Source organism: Elgaria multicarinata, chromosome 1 (assembly GCF_023053635.1).
Source record: "Elgaria multicarinata webbii isolate HBS135686 ecotype San Diego chromosome 1, rElgMul1.1.pri, whole genome shotgun sequence".
Classification (NCBI taxonomy): Eukaryota; Metazoa; Chordata; class Lepidosauria; order Squamata; family Anguidae; genus Elgaria; species Elgaria multicarinata.
In genome coordinates this window covers 29,043,300-29,066,785 of record NC_086171.1, presented here as the reverse complement: position 1 = coordinate 29,066,785, position 23,486 = coordinate 29,043,300, and the positions used below count along the sequence as shown (strand labels likewise).

The following is a 23,486-nucleotide window of genomic DNA, read 5'->3' as shown; positions in this document are numbered from 1 at the left end:
CCCATAAAATAAAATAAACAACAGTTGGGAGTGGGTTTTTGTATTAATTTCCTGCTGCTAATGGACAAAGGAAGGCTTGTAAAATGAAGGTGTATTCCATGAGTTTGCTGGAAGGCACCAAGGGGTGAAGTTAAGAATATGGACGAAGGGTTATACAAACAAGAATGGCAGCTGTTCTGAATCACGGCCGAAAATGTAAGCTTTTTTCCAGCCTGACAATATCTCCCTAATCCTTGATGAAAATGTTATGAAAACAAAGGGACAATGAGACAGGATTAATAAGTGGAATTTTAATAACATTGAGGGTCACAATACGGTTACATTCTTTAAAGAGTCAACTGTCGTTCCAGGAGCCTTAGTTGTTATAATACACTTTGCTGCTTGTTGGTTTTACGAATTACAATAATAATAAACAGAAAGCGACTTTAACATCAATGTGCAATATTAAGAGCAACTATTTGGGAATGTTGTTCAGCTATACTCAACGATTTTTCAAAGTGCTTTTCATTTATGTTTTTTGAGGTTTTGCAACAAATCGTTCTACTTAATAAAATGCAATATATCTCATTAACTGTGTAGTATATTTTGCTAAATCCTGGGCATGAAATTCAAAAGGGATCCATTTGGAGCAGGATCTTTTCAGTCCATCTTTATTGGAATGGCTCTCTGGGGCGATCAATCCGGCACCAACAGCTCTTGATCTGGGCTGTTCCTTGCAGGAGCTTATCTCTCCTGCTGAGTACACTCATGTGTAGCTCCTACACCTGGAGCTCCTGCCTGACTAGCTGGCTGAGTTCACTCAACACCCTAATCCAGCATACGTTATTGTGTTGTCTGAACACAGTGCGTTTTCCACATTGTGTGTTATTATGTTTCTCTGAACGCAGCATGTTTTCAGCAGGGTGGCTTGTTAACCGTACAGTGTTTTATTTTTCTCAAACAAGCCACCTTGAGAACCCATGGTTTGTTGTTGAGTTCAGGGTGGTTAACAAGCAACATTGCATGGTTAACAAGCCACCCTATGGAAAATGCACTGGGGAGAACCAGGTTCGGATCCCCAGTCAACCTTGAAGTTTACTGGGCGACCTTGGGTCAATCACTTTCTCTAAGCCTAACCTACCTCACAGGGTAGTTGTGAGAATAAAATATGGTGTATTTATGCCACCTTTCAGGCTAAACAAAAGCCCTCCTAATATATATATATATATATATATATATATATATATATATATATATATATATCTTCTTAAATTCACAAAAATTTGACAGCAGATGAAAACTATAATTTTAGCTCAACTGAAAAGTTTAAAACAATGTCACAACTATCAGTGTTATAAAACTATCAGGAAAAAGCAAGCTGGACTAGATTGGGTTTCAAAGCCTGTTTAAAAACCTGGGTCAAAGGGCCCATTCACACCTCGGTGGGTAAAAAAAAAAAAATCATAGACATGGGGCCACTACTGAAAAGGTTCCCAATCCACGCCCACCAACCTAATTGATCTTACTGAGGAGATGTTATGAAGATGATCTCAGTATACAGGTAGGTTCATATAGTTAAAGATGTTCCTTCAGGTAATAGGATACTTATCTGGAAAATTATGTGGAACATTGTATTTTCAATGTTGCAGGAGGCTTGTATCTTATGCAAATATTTTATTACATGACTATGATTGATGCACGCTTTTGTGATCTTGTTTTTTTCTCCTTCCCTTACAGCACTCTGAGTCCAGATGTTGATCCAGTCCTTGCCTTCCAGCGAGAGGGATTTGGACGCCAGAGCATGTCAGAAAAACGCACAAAGCAATTTTCAGATGCCAGCCAGTTGGACTTCGTTAAGACACGGAAATCCAAAAGCATGGACTTAGGTATTGAGTTTAGACCTCTCTCCCACCCGTGTTGTGTTTCAACATGTTTCTTCAGGTTGCAATTATATTGTTTGTTGTTTCACATTGGAGTTTATATTATTTGTTATGCCAAACAGTTGATTTGCCTAGGCAGCTGGATTCAATATGTGGCATGAAGAATTCCTAATATGGTCCGACCCAAGTGCATTATGTGTGTCTATGCAACTTTAATGTTTATATGTTTTAAACATTTTGCTTGTGCAGATGCATGTTATAGCTGCTGGTTCGATATATGGTCATCTGTGATTAGGTGCTTTGCAAAAGATGGAAGAGCCAAGTAATTCAATTTCATCTTTTCAAATCATTCCTAAACAACTATCATCTGATTGTTTGGGGGCGCTGATAAGGTTCCCCTTATACTTCGTGATTGTAATGTAACCCTAAACACCTTTGAATATTTGGCTTTTGGTGTAACAGTCCCAATCAGATTTACTTTAAAGTCAGTCCCATTATTTTCAGTGAGACTCATTGTTGAGAACTCCGGTTTGAGATGCTTGAACCAAACATCTCACAGATGTAAGCTGGGACTTAGTAAGCAACCTGGTATTGTGGTCATTGCTCAGGGTGCAGAAATAAATAAAAACATCCGATCCTGAAACTGACAGGCAGAATAAAGCCTTTGGCTTTGCAAGCCAGATATAAATATTAAGGATCTAGTCAACAGGGTGGTATCATCTGCTTGCTACACTCCCTATTCCAGCTCATGCTGTAGCACTAGCTCTGGCTACAGTTCTAGTCTCAATCCTGGTTCTAAATCAGATTCTCAGATCCAGCAAGAGACATCAGGAGCCCTTAGTTGGGGTGGCAGGGGGGAGGTGTTTAAACAAAATACATGAATAGCCTTGTGGTCCCTTAAAGTTCAGAAGATTTACGGTGGCTTTCATGGTGGTCAGATTCCTATTCATCCAATGCAAGAAATGGCTTTTAAGTGGATAAGTATATGTGCTGTGGGAAGACTGGAGACAGGGGGAGAAATAAGTCAAAGAAAGGCCTAAAGGCTAGGAAATGCAAGAAATAGAAGTTAGTATGTAAAATTAGTATGCAGAGCACAAAGAATGGATGAAGATCATGTGTCCTAACCTGAGACCGCTCAAGGTGAATAGGTCTAGCAGGGTGAATAGTGTAAAACAAGTGTTGAAAGAGGGCATTTGATCATTTCAACCACCCTATTAATCTATGTCTGGATCACTTCATGCAGAAGGTTCACTTTCTGGACAGCACAGTGCAACTATGCATATAACTAAGCAGCAAGCAGAAATCATCAGGCAGTGTACGCACCTATATGCTGCCAGCTAACACCCAGAGCACAACATGTGATCAATTGACAACACAGGAGTCCTAACACGTGAGCAGTTGGTTTTTTGCTCTAGTTAGGTTTTGCTTCAATTCCTGCAATGGATTCCTGCAGGATTTACAAAAAGCTTACCTAGTCCAGCTTTATGTTCACACAGTGCCTGCCAGATGCCTACGGGAAGCCCACATGCAGAACATGAGAACAATTTTGCACCCTCCTGCTTGTGTTCCTCAGCAACTGATGTTGAGAGGCATATTGCCTCTCAAAATGGAATTAATAGATATCCATCATGATTGGTAGCAGTTGATAATGTTATCTTCCATGAATTTGCTTAGTTTCCTTCTAAAGCTGTCCAAGTTGGTGGCCATTGCTTCATCTTGTGGTAGCAAATTCCACAGTTTGACTATACATTGGGCACGTCTACACCAGCCCTATGTCCTTGGGTAGTCCCTGGATCGTCCTTGTGCATACAAATGATGCACAGGGGATCCCGGGGGCAACCCGGGACAACCAGGGACTTTCCCTGGGATATGGGGAACCGCAAAAACTTGATTTTTCCGCAGTCCTGGGACCATTCCGCGGAGCGCAGGCCATGTGGCTGGTGCTCCTGGGTCATCCCTTCTTGTGGGGTGCTTGAAATGGGCACAGGGCTGCACGGGGGTCATCAGTGCCCAGCAAGAGTGGGGGGAGGGAAGCAGGTTTGGGTTTGTTTTTGTTTTTTTGTTAGCTTTCTCCCTCATCAAAAAAAAAAGGGTGGTGGTGACATCTTTCCAGGACGTCATGTGGCCGTCAAGACGCTGGGGGAGGATTGCGGAAGCCAGTAAGTCTGCGATCCTCCCCCCTCCCTCCCTCCCTCCCTCTACACCCTATGGTGTAGACATGCCCTCAGTGTGAAAAACAGGAAGCTGCCTTATACTGAGTTGTAGCATTGGTCCATCTAAGCCCAGTTCTGTTGACACTGACAGCAAGGGCTCTCCAGGATTTCGGGCAGGAGTTTTTCCATTGCTACCTGGAGATGCCAGGTAGCAATGTTCATGCATTGGTTATTTCTCGGTTGGACTACTGCAACCTTCTTCTCACTGGCCTTCCTTCTCCTCACATCAGTCCGTTGGTTTCTGTTCACCACTCTGCTGCGAAGATCATCTTCTTGGCTCGCCGCTCTGACCATGTAACTCCACTTCTGAAATCTCTTCATTGGCTTCCAATTCACTTCAGAATCCAATATAAACTTCTCCTGTTGACCTACAAAGCTTTTCACTATCTAGCTCCTTCCTATCTCTCCTCTCTCATCTCACACTATTGCCCCTCTCGTGCTCTTCGCTCCTCTGATGCCATGTTTCTCACCTGCCCAAGGGTCTCTACTTCCTTTGCTCGGCTTCGTCCATTTTCTTCTGCTGCCCCTTATGCCTGGAACGCTCTACCAGAACATTTGAGAACTACAAGTTCAACCGCAGCTTTTAAAGCTCAGCTAAAAACTTTTCTTTTTCCTAAAGCTTTTAAAACTTGATTTTGTTCTGACTTTATACTGTTAGTTTTACCCTACCCAGTGCCTGTTTACCCTACCCTGTGCCTGTTTGCTTTCTCTTCCCCTCCTTATTGTTTTATTATGGTTTTATTAGAATGTAAGCCTATGCGGCAGGGTCTTGCTATTTACTGTTTTACTCTGTACAGCACCATGTACATTGATGGTGCTATATAAATAAATAAATAAATAAATAAATAAATAAATAAATAAATAATAATAATAATGCCGTGGATAGAACCTGGGACTTTCGGCATGCAAAACAAGTGCTCTACCACTGAGCTACAATCTCTTGACCTTCCTATTATCTCTCCTGAATCTTCCACCACTTAGCGTCATTGAGTGGGTTGTAATAACCCTGGGTTGCAATATCTTGAGAGAGATTTCCTATCCATTTTCTTTACACTATCCGTAATATAGGTATGCAGGGTTCATCTACTACAAGACATTCTTTCAAAGTGAGGACAAAGGGCAAAGCCATGAAGAGACAGCAGCAGTGGTGTCAAATCACAGTGCAGATCACAAATTAAGATAAGATGCAATCCAATTAGTCTACGATCTAATCAGAGTGGGTGAGTGGCTACTAATACTGGACAGTGTAAATAAACCTATAAAGAGAGACAATTACTCTCTGTAGTGAGGCAGCCACTCAGTCTTCATTGAGGCTTAGTTTCACAATGTTGGATTTGATGCTGAGCAACTTCATGCTAGGCTCTCCCTTTTAGATGTTTGGCGAGTGTGGCAACTATAAGGCCTGTTACAGAATGTCCCAGGGCTTAAACTATGGCCCATAATTTCTGAGTCATCCACTCCTGAGCTGATCCTGCCAGGAGGTTGGTGGTACACAACAAGAACCTTGAAGATGTGCTGGAAAACCTGAGAGCTGTAGACGAGAAACAGTGGCTGTTTCTATACCTGCCTCTCCCCCCCCCCCCCGGAACATCCCTGTGCATCCAAATGACACACAGGGGATCCCAGGAGCAGGCAGGGATGATGCCTCCATTTGTTTGGGATAATCCTTAGGTGTAGAAAGGGCCAGTATGTGCTGTTACTCTCTCTGCTGGACCTGTTTTGTATTATGCAACTCCTTGGGTACCTTGTCAATCTCTTTCTTCACTTCCTCTGGTGAGAATTCAGTTTGAAGAACAGCTGATCTAAATCTTGTAGGTGTTTGCTCCTGTCCTGAGGATTAGAGCAAATGCACAATGCTCCAGGTTTAGCTGTGGAATGCATCATGTGATGTGCTCTATATAGTAGAAGCATATACATAGTATGGTGCCAGTGTAGTGTAGCTGTTAGAGTATTAGACTATGATACCTGTTATTCTTACATTTATATCCCACCTTTTTTGCTCTTGCAGGGAACCTTACATACTTCTCCTCTCCATTTTATCCTCACAACCATCCTGTAAGGTAGGTTAGGTGGAGAGTCAGTGACTGGCCCAAAATCACCCAGTGAGCTTCATGGCCAAGTGGGGACTAGAACCCGGATTTCCCAAATCCCAATCCAACACTCTAACCACCACACTGGCTCTCCCAGTGTTCTAATCCCCATTTACCTCTAGAAGTTCACTGGATGACCCTGAATCTAACACTATCTCTCAGACTAACCTACATGACTGGGTCATTGTGAGGTTAAAATGCAGAGGTGGTGGGGCACCTTGTAAGCAACTCTGAGCAATTTGGAGGAGGAATGGGATAAAAATGTGATAAATCAAAAGTAAATTAGTTGTTATTTATCATATTTCTTTCCCATCCTCATAGAGTTGTTATGAGGATATTGCAGGATGGAGGTGGAGCTAGGTAAGCCACCCTGAACACATTGTAGGGAGGGTCTTTACCATTAAATTAATGAATATAATACAATATAGTTATTATGCAATATAGGTATGTGTAAATTTATAAGTTGGTATTTATATGCATACTTGTACTGTGTTATCCAGAAAGTGAACCTGCTGCATGGAATTTTCTATACCATAAGTTGATAGTGTAGAAATCATTTTTTTCCTTCCCTCGCCACTTTCTTCTTGTGATATGCATTATGTGGCACTCTCTGCAGTGGCCTCTGGCCATTGAAAGCACCACAGAATTCTTCATTATGGGAGGCTGATCAAGTACTGTGGGTTTTGACACTTCTGATGATCAATGACTTTTGTTGAAACACATGTTAGTAGGAGTAACTTACCTGCTTTCCTGAAAGTAGAAACAGGATACTGTTTAACCAGTAACAAAATAAATATAACACATACAACAACCTTTAATGATAATCAGTCGTTTGTTCACATTATGGGAATTTATCCTTTGGTAACGAAGCATAAGAATAGGAAAACCTATTAGGAGGGCTCACAAAATGGTAGTTAAAGAGCAATAAATCCAGCCCACCTGAGCTCCCAGGTGGCCTCACTTCTTTCCTGTGGCCGCACTCCATTTCCCATGACCACCAATCGTTTGGTGGTTTTGTGGCTTTTGTGAGGTCACCCCATCCCCCAATTCTAAATGGTTGACATGCCTCTCCTATGACTTAGGCCATAGCTACACCTAAGGTTTATCCCTGGATTGTCCAGGGGTCAAACCTGTTCATCTAGGTGACACACAGGGGATCCAGTGCTCAAGCAGGCGCGAACCCTGGATGATCCCAGGATAAACATTAGGTCTAGTTGTGGCCTTAGTGGCAGTAAGCGCTTTAAGCTAAAATAGACTAGACTTTTTTGTATTTTTGCCTCATCCATTTTTGCCTTCTGCGCTGCCCATTTTGCCCCACTCATATTGTCTTTCGTCACACCCACCATTGGAATGCGGCATGAGAGCTTTTCCAGAATGGAATTTGGCCATCAGGCAGAAAGAAGTTTAATAGTGATGTGCTGAAAATCCCAATTTTACCATTTTTGGCATTCCATTGCGGGTGGGGGACAAATGAAAACTCTGGTGAAAGAGGCTGGGAGAGGTGAGAATTTTCTTCTTGGGGAGAGGGACAAGGTTTTAAGTGTAGGAAGTTGTTGAGGGGTCTTCTCTCTATGCTTTTTAAAACAACAACAACAACACATAGCTTCAGAACTTGCAGGAGTCCAGGAGTTCTTCTTGAATGCCTGTTGGAGAGGGCAAGATCACATGGTCTTCAATAGGTGTACAGGAAAAAACTACTGGCTTCTCCAAGTGCCAGGGGTGTTGTTGTTGTTGTTGTTTAAAATAAATAAATAAATAAAAGACCCCTCAACAACCAGCTACATTTTAAAAAGGTATGTGGAAACACTGCCCTCCTCTCCGAGGAGAATTTCCCCCCCAAAATTCTCCCCCTCCCTGCAAAAGAAACAGAAAAAACCAACGTCTCTTTTGCAGGGAGAGAAAAGGTTCCCCCAAATAGGGGGCAGGATTCATTACAGCACTACGGTTTAATATTGCTGGTATACATTTGTCAGAAGATTAAATATTTCTGAAAATGGGGGAAAGTGATAAGTAACCTTGCACTCTGACAGGCCTGACAGGCCCAGAGATAACATTAAAGATTGCTCAGCCACCCTGTGTAATATCTAAATTGTCCAAATTAGGAACGTCTAACCAAGCCATGTTGGAGAATTCATGGGCCTGGATATATGTGGGGGTTGGTTTTAAGTCCAAGAAAATGTAATATAGCTATGTGAATTTTGGCTTTGTTGTTTTTAACACTGGCAGGGCTTTTAAAACTCAAATAACCCCTTTCACGTATTGTTGGCAACTTGCCTCAGCAAGTTATGATATGCTAGCATGTGAATGTAACATGTTGTACTTGCCTGTGATATGGAAATGACTGATACCAATGCATGGCGGTTACTAGGGTTGTTGCTGGGGCTTTATTTTGCCCAGTCGATATTGTCTGCATAATACTGCATATTTGCATGAAGAGTGATGTTGCCAGTCTCCTCTAACTTTAAAGAGAATATAAATAGTGGATGCATGTGGGGACGTGGGCACTAACAGGGCTAACCGTTATACATTTACCTTTTAACAGTAGCTGACGAGACTAAGCTCAGTACAATGGATGACCAGAAAACAGGTAAGAATTGACTGTAGGGTGGTTGCCATAGAAACCTTGGTCACAGCAGCTTACCACAATTATAGAACTGCCAATCACAGTGCATGGACAAATAATATTTCAATAGTTGCATGACTCTCTCTCTCCCCCCCCCCCTCTCTTTCTCTTTGTCGCATATAACTCAGATATTATGAAATACAGTATAATTAATTTACAATATTGTAGAACCACAGCAAGGATGAGAAAACGACATGTAGCAAAGTGAATCCAGGAACTCTAAATATACTTCTTAAAAGACATTATCGTCCCCTAGAGCCTTTTGGGTTATATGTTCTTTGGTCTATAATCTTGACTTGGAGCAAAATGCTTTAAGAAACCCTGCGTATTTATCTAGAGGCACTCTTGATGCCAGACAAAGTTCTCTCACCCTTGGATATACACCTAAATGGTGCTTCCATCTTTGGAACAGGTTGGCAATCAGATCATGGGTCAGCCGTTTAGACATTTTACCAAGCCTTTCTCCTTTCCTTGTTGGGAATTAGAACAAAAGAATCTAATAAATAGAATGGGTGCCATAAGCCATGCTTTTGGAGGCACTTTGCTTCCTGTGTAATGGTCATGATGCCAGGTTCGAAAGCATAAATTTATTAGCAATTAAAATAATGCACCAGCTGCAATTATGAGCCTTTATAATTTATTAATGCAAGTTAACTTTTGACCTTTGGAATGTTGTTTTAATTAGGGTAGATCTAGAGGACACAGTAGCATTCCATGCAGGGAAACAGTGACATTACTTAGCTCTAATTAGGGGTGATTCACCTTTGAGTCTTGAAAATATTACTTATTTCCAGCATGACTCATTGAACGGGGACGCTGATTAATAATATGTGTATATATAATTGGCGCTCTGTTTAATCGCATTGTGAAGCATAAACATTTGACTGGAAAACTATATTTAAAAGAACTGGAGGGTTTCAAGCATTTACGAGGCAACAAGAGACGCTCAAAGATCTTCGCAAGCGAGCTGTCACAGCATTGCAGTGACTTCCGTGCATACATTACACACTGGGATTAGTCTCGTTAAGTGGCATTTATCAAAGCATGTGGCGTTTAAATGTGCATCGTTTTAAAGAATTGGATGAGCTATGCAGAACTAGATTTCTATCATTGTGCCCTGTGACTGTTGCCTGAGCTGACAGGCATGGATTCGAGTGAGATGATGAAATGCTAATTTAATAAAAATGAATTTTAGTCTTCTGACATCTTGATCCTACACATTTCTGTTGTGTTTATGCCTGCAAGGCAAAATATTCTAGTTTTATGACACTGTGCTTGTTTGTAAACCCATCCTGAATACTTGGGCATGGCTAGACGAGGGAGGTTGAGGAGGAGGATCTCACGAACTTAGTCTACACACGGCGTGCAACGTCCTAGGAGGAAGAGGATGTCACACCCGTCATTTTGAGGGTTTTTGTATCGGAAAAGAGCGCACGATTGCTCGATCACAAAAGTAACTGGGTTTCTTTAAAAAAAATTAAAATCCTGCTCCCGCACACCCTCGGTTACTTGCAAGGAGCTAGGACAAACTGGGATAGCCGGCCACACATCCCGTGGTCTTGGGACGAACCCGAGACCGCGGGAAAAGTCAGAATAAAAGGGTATGCCCATATCCTGGGGAAAGGGAGGGATCATCCCTCCTTGCTCCCGGGATCCCCTGTGCTTCATGTGGACACACAGGGATGATCCTGGGGCGATCCCCGGGATATCTGCAGGTCTAGCCATGTCCCTTGCCGTGTCTCCACAGAAGGGCAGTATCCAACAAGAAACAGATGCTAATGTAAATTACGTTGTGCCCAGGGCCCCCGTAGCACATCACCAATAGCTTTGGCTGGTGTGATGTGTTTTCTGGGGAATCCCATCATGCCAGCTAATGCTATTGGTGTTACGCTAAAGGTTCCTTGCGTTGATGCAATGTAATTTACATTTGTTCTTGTGTCTTACTGGATACTGCTACAACTTCCTTTTTATCTTTCATCTCTTATAGCACCGACGTCTGGCTGGGCTTTGTTTTCAGACTCCCACAATGCCTCCCATGTGTTCTCACCAGTTCTTCCTTGTTTTGACCTAATTTCACATTTTCACAGCCCTCCAGTCTCATCTTATTTCTTATCCGAAGAAACAGATGGATCAAACATTGATCAAATTTTTCTTGATTTCCTCTGATTTTGTATACTAGCATCGTCAGATCCATAGTCCATGGATTCAGGTTGTTAGCACACATTGAATAAATCTTTTGCACCCGCTAGGCATAATATAAGGGAAATGACCACTTCCATTTAAAGGAACACAGTTTCTAGCTTTATTTGTGAGAATGAAAACTATTCCATGTGGAAGCGTTTGTTAACAACCATGAAGACACACTTGGATTACAGGGCAGTGACCCTAAGCCACAAACCACCTGGGCCATGAAAAATAAATATTTAGTGAATCTTTTCTTTCTTTCTTTTTAAAAAACCTTTTAATGTGATCTCTCTCTCTCTCTCTCTCTCTCTCTCTCTCTCTCTCTCTCTCTCTCTCTCTCTCTCTCTCTCTCTCTCTCTGTCCCTGTCTCTCTCTCCCCCACCCCCCTTTGGTTTGATGCAGAGCAGATTTTTCATTTGACTTGTAGAGTTTTCCTGTTGTCAAAAGCTGGGATACTGAATATCAGATTTGCAGATGACACAAAATTAGGTGGGATAGCTAATACCTTGGAAGACAGAAACAAACTTCAAAGTGATCTTGATAGGTTGGAGCGCTGGGCTGAAAACAACAGAATGAAATTTAATAGGGATAAATGCCAAGATCTATATCTAGGATAAAGAAATCAAATGAACAGCTACAAGATGAGGGATACTTGGCTCAGCAATACTAAAAATGAGAAGGATCTTGGAATTGTAGATCACAAGCTGAATATGAGCCAACAGTGTGATGTGGCTGCAAAAAAAGCAAATGCTATTTTGGGCTGCATTAATTGACGTATAGCTTCCAAATCGCACGAGGTACTTTATTCAGCACTGGTTAGGTCTCATCTTGTGTATTGTGTCCAGTTCTGGGCACCATACTTCAAGAAGGATGCAGACAAGCTGGAGTGTGTTCAGAGAAAGGCAACCAGGATGATTAGGGGTTTGGAAACAAAGCCCTATGAGGTGAAACTGAAAGAACTGGGCATGTTTAGCCTGGAGAAGAGAAGATTGAGGGATTACATGAAAGCACACTTCAAATACTTGAAAGGTTGTCACATTGAGGATGGCCAGGATTTCTTCTTAATCATCCCAGAGTGCAGGACACGGAATAATGGGCTCAAGTTAAAGGAAGCCAGATTCTGGCTGGACATCAGGAAAAACTTCCTGACTGTTAGAGCAGTACGACAATGGAACCAGTTACCTAGGGAGGCTGTGGGCTCTCCCACACTAGAGGCATTCAAGAGGCAGCTGGACAACCATCTGTCAGGGATGCTTTAAGGTGGATTCCTGCATTGAGCAGGGGGTTGGACTCGATGGCTTTATAGGCCCCTTCCAAATCTACTATTCTATGATTCTATGAATGAACCTGTGTTATCATTTTATTAAAAAAAAAATAGCAATGTAGGTTATAAATGATAAATATTTAATATGTGTGGTAAAACTTTTTCCACTGAAGTATATATAAACTGCAAAACAGTGGAACATATTTACATTGGCAGAGTAAACTTGAACCTGTTTAAAAACTGCAGTTGGCTTTAATTGTATTGACCCCAAATGGGAAAGTAAGGTTCTCACCAGGACAGAATCTCCTCTAATAGATTTAAAAATTATTTTTCTTTCTTCAGTTCACTTGAATTGCCTAATCCTTGTCAGTGTTTACAGTTCATTCTAAAGGTCAGAAGTATATTCAGTAGCAATTGAGTATGGCTCATTTATTCAGCCTTAAGCGTACAGTAACTAAGATGGGTTATTTCCATATTCACCTTGTCATAATGCTAACAATAGGTCGGAGAACAAAAAGGCTTATTAAAATAACATAATGTTCATGATAGACGTGTGTATTTGTGTGTGTGTGTGTGTGTGTGTGTGTGTGTGTGTGTGTGTGTGTGTGTGTTGGGGGAGTTAATGATCTTTGTCAGTAATTGATATAATTGCAGGTTTAGAATTTCTTCCTCCCAAGTCAGAATATTATTCCTTTATCATGTGGACTAAACTGTTAAATAGAACAGTTTATTTAAAATTATGCACTCATCAACACTAATGATCTAGTTTCACTGAAACTACTGAAACCACACTAGCGTAGCAAAGGAATGTATCTCCCCAAACTTCAGGATCCGAAACATTTGCTCCATGAAATGCCCTTGTGAGGCTAATGATCAGTCACCATGGCTAGAAATCTCTGGAAATTATCTGAGGTTAATGATTGTATAAATGCACTCCTGCATACATAACGGTGAAACCACAAGGTAGAGGTGTTGAAAAATGTGCATTACCTGACACCTGGGCTTATGTCCACTTTTTTTGGGGGGGGGGGGCTGGTGGGACATGGAGAAATTGTCCAATCTGAAAGCCGCAGACTTTGCTTGACACGTTTGAGTGAGAGCCACAACATTGGTGCTTGTCTAGTCTGTCAAAAATGTATATAGTTGGGGAAGACTAATTGAGACATTGTTAGAGAAAGATTTGGCTGTCACCTGAGATCTTGCCATACCCTACTGCAAATTCCTCCCCCTCAGGTACATCTGCTGAGAGGGAGCCTCAGTGAGAGACAGAGGTGGCTTAATGGGCAGATATCAGTGCCCAACCTAGCCCTACAATCTCCAGTAAACCTGGAAGAGGGTTGCATAATGCTACCCATAAGGACTGCGATCTGAAGAAAGCTGTTAAGTGCCTAAAGTGAAGTGGATCATGAGGGAGGTACCCTGCCTGGATCCCAAACCATCAGATGCATAGAATAAAAGAGAGGCACTTGCAAATAATTTCCCCTATGTGCAAGATAAAAAACCAATGATCTCACAAGGAAGCAAACAAAGGAAAAGGGGGGGGGGGGAGAAAGACAATGTACAGATTGAAATAGAAAGCTGACAAGCATCTGGTGGGGGGAAAGTTCCAGGTGATGATGGAAATGCAGAAAATCCTATCTACTCTCTTCTGGGAGATTTATTCCTGTGACTTGGATTTCAATGCTGAGATTGTGTTGATCTCAGTGGCATCTTCAGTGAAGCCCATCCATCTGCATGAGACAGAAAGAGAGAAGTTCTATAAAAACCCTAAATTGCCCCAGCACCTAATTTGTTGTGTTTATGTGAATGACCTTCTGAGCCCTCAGTGGCAGCCTCACAGTAAGAGTTGGTGGCACAAAACTATTTATATCAGCCTTATATCAACAAATAGTATTGGGACAGTACTGTATATGGTATAGCAGGACTTCAGCTAGACTTAGGTAAAGTGAATTATCCAGATCAAGTTTTCATGGGAGACTTGTTCCAGGGATGCTCAGATGTGATGATGCATGAGCCAGATGGTTTATGAGAAATAGACTTAATGTGGTATTGGGAATACATGCAGGTTGATTCCCTTTTAGCAAGTGACCAAGGGATGCAATCTCAGAATCTCATAGAGACTAGAAACAAAAGTGTGCTGAGGACAAAGAACCTAGCCCACATTATGCTTTGGGTTCTGCTGACACTTCCAACTGAGAAAATTTAGGTCTTCCTTCTCCAACCTCCAGATGCTTTGGACTTCAGTCTCCACAAGTCCCAGCCTACATGGCCAATGGTCAGAAGTGCTCGGAGTTGTAGTTGAAAACATCTGGAGGGTGTCAGATTGGGCAAGAGTTATCTAGGCTCAAACATATGGTGAGACATATTCACAGCATGGGAAATATGCAAAGCTATGAAAGGGAACCTAAGATTCATAGATATTCACAGCACTTGCGTTGGAGCATGCATCACAGATATCCTCAGATGAGATGGTCAGAGGTGCTACCTCCATGTCAAGATCTGAGAATGTATGGAGAACAGATCCTGTAGATGATGCATCCAGGTGCATATGACACTGACTGGAGAAGTGGATCCATTTGGGGATATTCTGGAACCCAGAGATTTGGAACTGGTAACACTCCCTGTCATCCAGGGGTGGCTGAAAATTACCAACCAACTTCTCAGCATTGATAATGGCCAGCTTTTAGGCTGGGATAGGAAAGTAACAACATTTCCTCTGAGGAGAAAGTGCCCGCTTTCATTGATGTGATGGATAAAAAGTTTAAGAAGCATTTAGCTGAAGTGAAGCAAACAGAGGCAGTTAAGTTGGCCAGATAACAAAGCAGTACTGTCCAACACATAGTGGATTGTGCATGACAAATGTTCACTTTTGCAATGTTATTTGGTTGGCATGTATGGCTCAAGGCTAAATGACACAAGATTCAAAATTGATGAGTCACACCTCTTTCAAAGGCAAAGGCCTTATCAATCAGAAGACTGATAACTGTGCATAAAAGAGATCAAGACAGCAGCACATTCATTGGGGATTAAGTCTACCTACACTGTAATTTATAAATCAATCAAAAGCCAGTGTGCCTGGTCACAGTTATACTAATTACCAGCCAGACTTAGTCGTGACTGAAACTGCCATTAGTCCAGGAATCACAAGTGGAAAGATAAAAGGCACACCACATCTCAAAGTCAGGTTAGACTTAGCCAGACAGCTCTTTGGACTGGATTCCAGAGCCCCAAAACACTTCCATTGACTTCCAACAATATACTTTCAGTCTCCAGGGTTGATGAAATGACATCTATTCTTTTGTAATTCACTACCATTTAAATGTGTTATGTGATCAAGTTCTGCACCTTGCCACTAATCAACCTGTGCCTTGCCCCCATATGGCAAGAGGAAGTTGACTGAACAAGAGAACCCCAGAAGTTGAGTGCTGGAAGGGATTATGAGGAACAGGCTGAGAGACAAGCAATTTCCAGACAATTCTTGGAGTGGTGGTCCATGCTGAGTCACATGACCATGAAGAGTGAGCATGGTGCCCAAACTCAAGGGCAGTTATTGACTCCAAGCAGAGGGGGAAAGCTTCGGGCGGACTCAGGATGGGATAGAACAAGAGGCTCAATAGCTTAACCCCACAGAATGAAAGGAAACGTTGAGGAGGTTTCTTGTTATTCGATTGAATTGCAGCTAGGACACTAAGGGCTCATCTACAACAAGCAGGATAGAATCATAGAATCATAGAATAGCAGAGTTGGAAGGGGCCTACAAGGCCATCGAGTCCAACCCCCTGCTCAATGCAGGAATCCACCCTAAAGCATCCCTGACAGATGGTTGTCCAGCTGCCTCTTGAATGCCTCTAGTGTGGGAGAGCCCACAACCTCCCTAGGTTGTACTGCTTTCATATTCCACTATGAAAGCAGTATATAAAAGGCAGGAGCCACACTACTGCTTTATAGCGGTATTGAAGTGTACTGACAACTGTTGGGGCCCATTGACACAGACCATATACTGCTTTCATACCACTTTCATAGAGTTCGATCCTGCTTGGTGTAGATGTGTTATGGGACCCAACAGTTGTCAGTGCACTTCTTTACTACTATAAGACAGTGTAGATCCTGCAGCACACCCTAACCAAACCCCCTTTTTGAGAACTGTTTCCTTGCTGTGAAGTAAACAGTAAAACAGAGATCTGATTATACAGAAATGCCTTTATCGCCGTAGTACATATTCTGCTTATGTAGGGATATTCCCCTCTTCCAGCATCTGTGAACTGTCCACATTTATGTTGATGGCCACCCAAGTTCAATAAATGCTCTTTTACCATTTCTGCAATCCATTATTAGTTTTACAGTACTCTGGGAACATTAGGTCATATCCCATCTCGCTTTTCCTATGGGAGAGCACAACTTACATAAATATTGTTCTCACAATGATCCATACTGGGTAGCAGGAAATGGGCCTTTTTTCTTCAGGGCCCCTTATGAGCATAAATAGGTACGTAATGTAACTACTGTTTACAAAAGGAGTATGGAACCACTCAGTAATTAGAAAAAGATTGATGCACATTTCATTTAAAGTGGATATTCAAATGCAGAATCTGGGGGAGCTTAAAGTTGCCACATAATAGGATAATCTTTTCTCTCCCATTGGTTTAAGAAATAAATCTTTTCAACAGCTGCTTTATTCTGGGCTGCCTCCTCCCTTGGTCTTTCAAAAATTTCACCTCCAAGAGTGTGTGTGTGTGTGTGTGTGTGTGTGTGTTCTATCTCTCGGATAGGATTTGAACAGACCTAAACTTTAAAAAATGTTACTCATCAAACATGCTATAAGGGTGAGATTACTATAAAGTCAATGTAAAATACAGGATAGTTAACCACGTTTCTGCTTTCTTTTAACATAACAACAGAAATATTCCTTTGGATATATATTTCTAACTAGCTTGCTAGCTAGCTAGCTGTAGAATCTAACTATGTGTGATACTTCCACTAGACATTATTCCAAATATTTTGCAAGTATAGGCTAAGGATTGTTTATACAGCTGTGTCAAGATCTGAACCATCCTTTTCCTTTCTTGCTCATCACACCAGCTGGTCCATGCCCCAGGTCCTTTTCCTTCCTAAAATATTGGGGAACTGTGGGATGGGAGCTAGTTTGTACGGGTGTAAATTCATTGCATTTTTACCTATCCGTAAGTCTACAGACACTCAGTTTTAGCTGTTTCCAAGCTTCTGTGATGCCTTATCTTCTGAGTGTAGGGTGAGCATGGCTTGCGTATTGGATGAGGTTCTCTACAGGCATTGGGCAATATTGCAACTGCTTCCTAGTTCAGTCATTCATCTGTGAGTCATTCCTTTCAAACATGGCAAGGGGGTAGAGGAGATGCAACTATGGTTCCATGCTAACCATGGTTAGCAGATTGGAAGATAACTCAGGAAACAATGCTCCTTTTCCTCAGTCCCTTCCTTCCCTGAAGCAAATCCACTCATAATTACAATGAAATAGTTTGCAGGGTTCATCTACCCAGAGAGCTTTGGCTATGAAGCGGTACAGAAATGAAATGAAATGAAATGAAATAAATAAATAAATAAATAAATAAAATAAAATAAGAATACATAACCAGGGTTTCCATTAAACCCACCTTTTCATATCCTTTAAGGCAGGGGTCCCCAACCATTTTAGACCAGTGGGCACATTTGAAGTTTTGAGAAAGTGTTGTGAGTGCTCTCACAAAATGGTTGCCATGAGAGACTTGCCATTCATAAAATGGTTGCCATGGGGGGGGGTTGCATAGCTGATCACAAAACACTCTTCTTATGTTCCAGCATATTTTTTCAAGATTATTTAATCTGTAACTCAAGAGCATGTAGAAAGCCATTCTTAGTGGCTGCCCCAAAGTTGTGCAACTATCTTTGGTTGACATTCACAACATCCGGAGCATTTTTAAGGACAGGTGATTCCATATTTGGCCTGGCTCTGAAATCTTGGGTTATGTTATCAGTGGGGAAACTGTTAACATGGCATAGTAAGAAAAGTTCCTTCTTCCTGTATCTTAAACATGGCCAATGATAGGGAAATTTCTAATATCTGCCAAATCAGCATTGGTCATGGTGGCCACAACATGGACAGATTGCCCTTTGCTGACCCCCAGCTGCAAGCAGTTGACCCCATGAGGTAGGGTCAGCTCTTAGGATTCTAATTTAAATGTCAGGAAATGGTTTCGGTTATTTAAATTGTATATAAGTTTTAGGCATGTCTAACATGAACATCAGATACTTCAAGAGTAAGTTTTCTTGCTCGGTTTAGAAACGGGGATTATTTTAGCATGATAATTGTACTCATAATCTTCACTATTTATTTTCCCATAGGGAATATTAATAAACCACATTAAGAAACCGAAGAGAAACCTCAATCGGAATAGCATACAACAATTAAATTTTACAGGACCCATTCCTAATCTTTTTCAGTGACATAATTTGTCCATTAAGTCCACTGGTTATTCATATGCATGCCATTAAAAAAATGATTTTGTATACTATTGTAATTATTTTTATTTTGTTTATTAATGTTATTTATTAGTTAATGGTTCCTGTGTAAATTCTTATTTGAGATTATTAGTGCTTTTATCATGCTGCGGATAATCTCTGTTCCTAATCAAGGTTTTTTAAAAAATTACATTACTCACATATCTTCCATAATAAGTGTCGACATGAGTTTTAATGTATAATAACCATATTAACTAATATGGGTTAATTAATCCAAGGGAAAAAAATCTATGAAGACAAGCCCTCGGGAACAGTGTAATATTTAAGTGCAGGTTATTAAAATTCACTTCATGAAAGTAGCTAGTGAGGCAGAATTTTCCCTAGATGTTATTCTGAGAATGCAGGCTAATTTTAGGTCAATAAAATCTCCTTAATGTTCATCATTTCCGGCAGTTACATAGGATTGTTTTTGCTGTTTTAAAAAAAGAAAATTAACTGATTCTGCCAGTCAAACATATAGTGCTGACATCTTTAATATCTGAGTTCTGATTTTTTTTAACAGCTTGGTAATTATTTTGTTCTCATTAAAATTGTTGAAATAACAGTGATAACTTTACCTTCCCACCAATTTGAGAAGTGGGATGTTGCTAACCTTGTCAAATTTGCAGAGTATGACTTGACATACTCATTGCTCCAACCAACAAATCTGTCTAGTATTCCCCCCAGAGTATAGAGATAATATGAATAATGTTAAGCATATCCCCCATAGACTATTGCTGTAAATGTGAATAATCAGACAGGAGGGGTCCTCCTTGCTAACCCTAATTAACTTTGTTTTTTTAAAATAAAAATTAAGGTTCCCCAACCAGAGATGTGGGCCCTTCATTAGGCCTGAAGAAATCCAGCTCATTAGAAAGTTTGCAGACAGCAGTTGCCGAGGTGACTTTGAATGGTGATATACCTTTCCATCGTCCACGACCACGGATAATCCGAGGGCGAGGGTGCAATGAAAGCTTCAGGGCTGCAATTGACAAATCTTATGATAAGCCTGTTGCAGATGAGGATGATGAAGGCATGGAAACCTGTAAGTAAACCCTTCATGGAAATGTCTTTCTTTTAATTCTTCTTTGCTGCTGAAGGTCCTCTTAGGCTCCCTCTTACCTGGGAGTAAGCTGCACTGAAACAATGGGGCTCACTTCAGAGTAGACATGCCGAGGATTACATTGTTCGTTCATTCTCTGTACGAACAATGGGCATAGAATGCTCTGTGGATTTACCTTTACAAAGTCTGTAGATTTACTTTTACGAAGTCTCGACTCTCGTTCACGCACTGGTTATCTCTCGGTTGGACTACTGCAACCTTCTTCTCTCTGGCCTTCCTTCGTCTCACATCAGTCCGCTGGTCTCTGTCCACCACTTTGCCGCTAAGATCATCTTCTTGGCCCGCCTCTCTGACCATGTCACTCCACTTCTGAAATCTCTTCATTGGCTTCCAATTCACTCCAGAATCCAATATAAACTTCTCCTGCTGACCTTCAAAGCTCTTCACGGTCTAGCTCCTGCCTATCTCTCCTCTCTCATCTCACACTATCGCCCCGCTCGTGCTCTCCGCTCCTCTGATGCCATGCTTCTCGCCTGCTCTAGGACCTCCACTTCCCTTACTCGGCTTCGTCCTTTTTCTTCTGCTGCCCCTTACTCCTGGAACGCTCTTCCAGAACACTTGAGAACTACAAACTCAATCACTGCTTTTAAAACTCAGCTAAAAACTTTTCTTTTCCCTATAGCCTTCAAATATTGAGTTTGTTCTGACTCTATACTGTTAGCTTCTCCCTACCCGGTGCCTGTTTACACTTCCCTGTGCCTGTTTGCATTCTCCTTCCCTCTTTATTGTTTACTACAACTTATTAGATTGTAAGCCTATGCGGCAGGGTCTTGCTATTTACTGTGTTATCTGTACAGCACCATGTACATTGATGGTGCTATATAAATTAATAATAATAATAATAATAATAATAATAATAATAATAGCTTCATCCAACGAGCGTCAACAAGCAGCTCCCATCTTTTCTTCTGTCGCCGCTGCAACACCACTTCCTGAAAACAGGAAGTAATTAGCACCATAGAGTCAGGTAGGGGAGAGCTCCAACCGGACTTTTACTGGTTCTTTTTGCTGTGCGTCTTCCGCCAGAAGGGGTGCAAGACATGCGAGCGGTGGAAGACGTCATGTAAGTATTTAGTGAGTATCCAATAACGAGCATGCATTAAAACGTTTGTCGGATGAAGCTAATTTGAATTTTTGAATTTTATTATTAAGGAAACCCCACTTGGGTTTTAGCCAAATACAAGATCAGAGTCATAAGATACAAACATTACATTACGGCACAGCATTGTATTGAACAACAAATAGTTACATAAATGCCATATATGGTGCTGGGATTTTTACCTGCAATCATAGGCCTTAGCTAGACCTAAAGTTTATCCTGGGATCATCCCGGGGTCAACCCTGTTCATGTAAATGACGCATTACATATCCCAGGAGCAGGCAGGAACGACCCCGGGACGACCCCGGGATAAACCTTAGGTCTAGCTAAGGCCTTAGGGGGTCGCTAAAGCTTTCCTAATTTTTGCCACTTTCACCACAAAGCAAGCTAGGTTTAAGAGGATGAATTTCGCTGTGTTTGTGAACAGGTAACCAATGAAGCTAATAAAGCCATCTTCCTCTACTGTTTCTATGATCAGGTCTCCTAATAGTCATGATGGCTGTACTCATATCCTGCTTGTGGGCTTCACACACAGCCATGTTGTTGGCCACTCTGAGCATAGAATGTCAGGCTGTATAGGCCTTTGGTCTGATCCAGTGAAGATCTTATGTTCACATATATAGTATCTGAGTAGAAATCTTTATATATCAAGAGCAAGAAAATGGGTTAGTGAAAAAGGAAGGGGAGGAATACTTTTGTTCTAAAGTTTAACAAAAAGAGACAAGAAATAAGTTGCACTTTGAATGAAAAATCTTAGCCTTATAAGTTCATCCATAAAGTGAGTAAAAATTACTTCAGTTCCTTAATTAGAATACGTAAGTTTGGCAGATCTAATAAAACATAGCGTTAATGATCAGCTATTACCCACCCTAATGGGCATTCATTTACATTTATCAGTTCCTTAACCCTAAGAATGACCCAACATGTGGAGGATGTTATAAACATAAAAGAATCTCTTCAAACTTAACCTTATCATTATTGAATTGTGCATCAAAATGACAATCCGTATTGAAAAACAAATTATTAAGGAACATTACTAATTTTTTAATCTTAACATTGAAGTATTTTCAGTATATCCTAGCAGAGTAATTGTTCCTTTCGTTTCATCTTACATTTATACATTAAAAGTTTATGAATGAAAAAAGAAACTGGGGAAATGGAAGTAATTAGTTTGTTAGCTTGTCCACTGTCACAAGGAGTTTGAAAAAGGAATTGGCATGCTCAGCTTTTTATGGATGTATTTACATTTTAAGAATCTCTGGTCCTAATGAGTGAATTTGCTCCTACCAATTCAGTGTTCTATTTTTTTTTTTAAAAAAAAAAATCTGCTTCTAAAAATACCCCATAATTGAATGTGAGGACATTTGAAATATTATTTTCTCTTCAATACTAGCAGCAGGATTAATTTTGCTTCATTCCACACCTGGCAATTTAAAGCAGCTAAATGCTATTCTGGTTTTCAGGCTGTCAGTCTAGTTGAGTTGAGCTGTGATATTGGGTGGCCACGTGTCCTCTTTTACAGAGAACAGTCCTCTGTTTGAAGGAGTGCCAGGGGACTGTCCTCTTTTGAAGGCATCCTCTATTTCATGGGCTGTCCTGTCCAATTCCATTTAAAAGACAAAGAGCCCTAACAACTGTTGCCCATCAACTCTTTGCACCTGAACAGCAGACTGAACAGGTAGGCACAGAGAGCACCTGTTCACAGTCTCCCACGCTGTGGTGAGATGTAAATTTCTGTTTAAATTGCAATGATTGCAGTAATTATTTATAAATTTCCATCTATACATATGCATTTCTATTTGCAAATGTTATGCAATCACTCCTCTTTTTGTCCTCTTTTTTTGAGTGATGCATTTCCTCTCTTTTTTGGCGATTCATAAGTGGCTACCCTACATAGGAAGTAGGGCACTAGGCCTTGAATCCCAAGGGCTCCCTGCATAAACAGAAGGCACTTCTGATTGCTCATGGCTGAGAAATTTCCACTTATTTCTGTACCCTCTACCTTGGGTGTCTCATTTCATGCCATTCTGGAGGGTCCCCCAAGTCTCAGTAGAGGCACTTTGGGAGGTGCTAGGAACTTCAGCCGGATGGATGGTAGGGAAGGCCTTGGTGGCTGTGTGGATACTGTACATGGTTCCTCTTCTAAACTTTATGCCCACTGTATGTCTCCTTGAGTGCAAAACTCTTCAACTGATTTTTCACTGCTGCCATAACTACATAATCTATAAAAGCAAAGACAGTCATGCTGGTCCTTGCGGTGGGGGGGGGGACCCAAACCTACAGTTGGGCAATTCTTGAATTACGATAAACCAAAATTCCACAAAATTGTGCAAGCTTTCAAGTTCTCCAAAACTCTTCATCAGGCTAGCAGGGGATGGGGGAAGAAACCATGTCCCAAAAGTCCAAAGGCCAGTAGCTCTGCAGTCTAGATAGACTCAGGCCTTAGCTAGACCTACCTTCTATTCCACGACGGAGGAGGGAAGATATCGCGTTGTGATTAACGTGAAATCCCTCCTCC

General features: G+C 41.2%; 1 protein-coding gene across 3 annotated transcripts in view; it reads left to right on the top strand.

Moving 5' to 3' along the window:
• Positions 1-23,486, top strand: part of PARD3 (par-3 family cell polarity regulator) — a 680,003-nt gene that overhangs the window by 460,382 nt on the left and 196,135 nt on the right. For 2 of the 3 annotated variants that reach the window (XM_063125521.1, XM_063125514.1), the window contains 3 exons: positions 1,717-1,865; positions 8,705-8,749; positions 19,564-19,791. In XM_063125521.1, coding sequence (XP_062981591.1) covers positions 1,717-1,865; positions 8,705-8,749; positions 19,564-19,791 — 422 coding nt within the window. The remainder of the gene's footprint in view (positions 1-1,716; positions 1,866-8,704; positions 8,750-19,563; positions 19,792-23,486) is intronic. The other variant, XM_063125527.1, reaches the window with a different exon arrangement.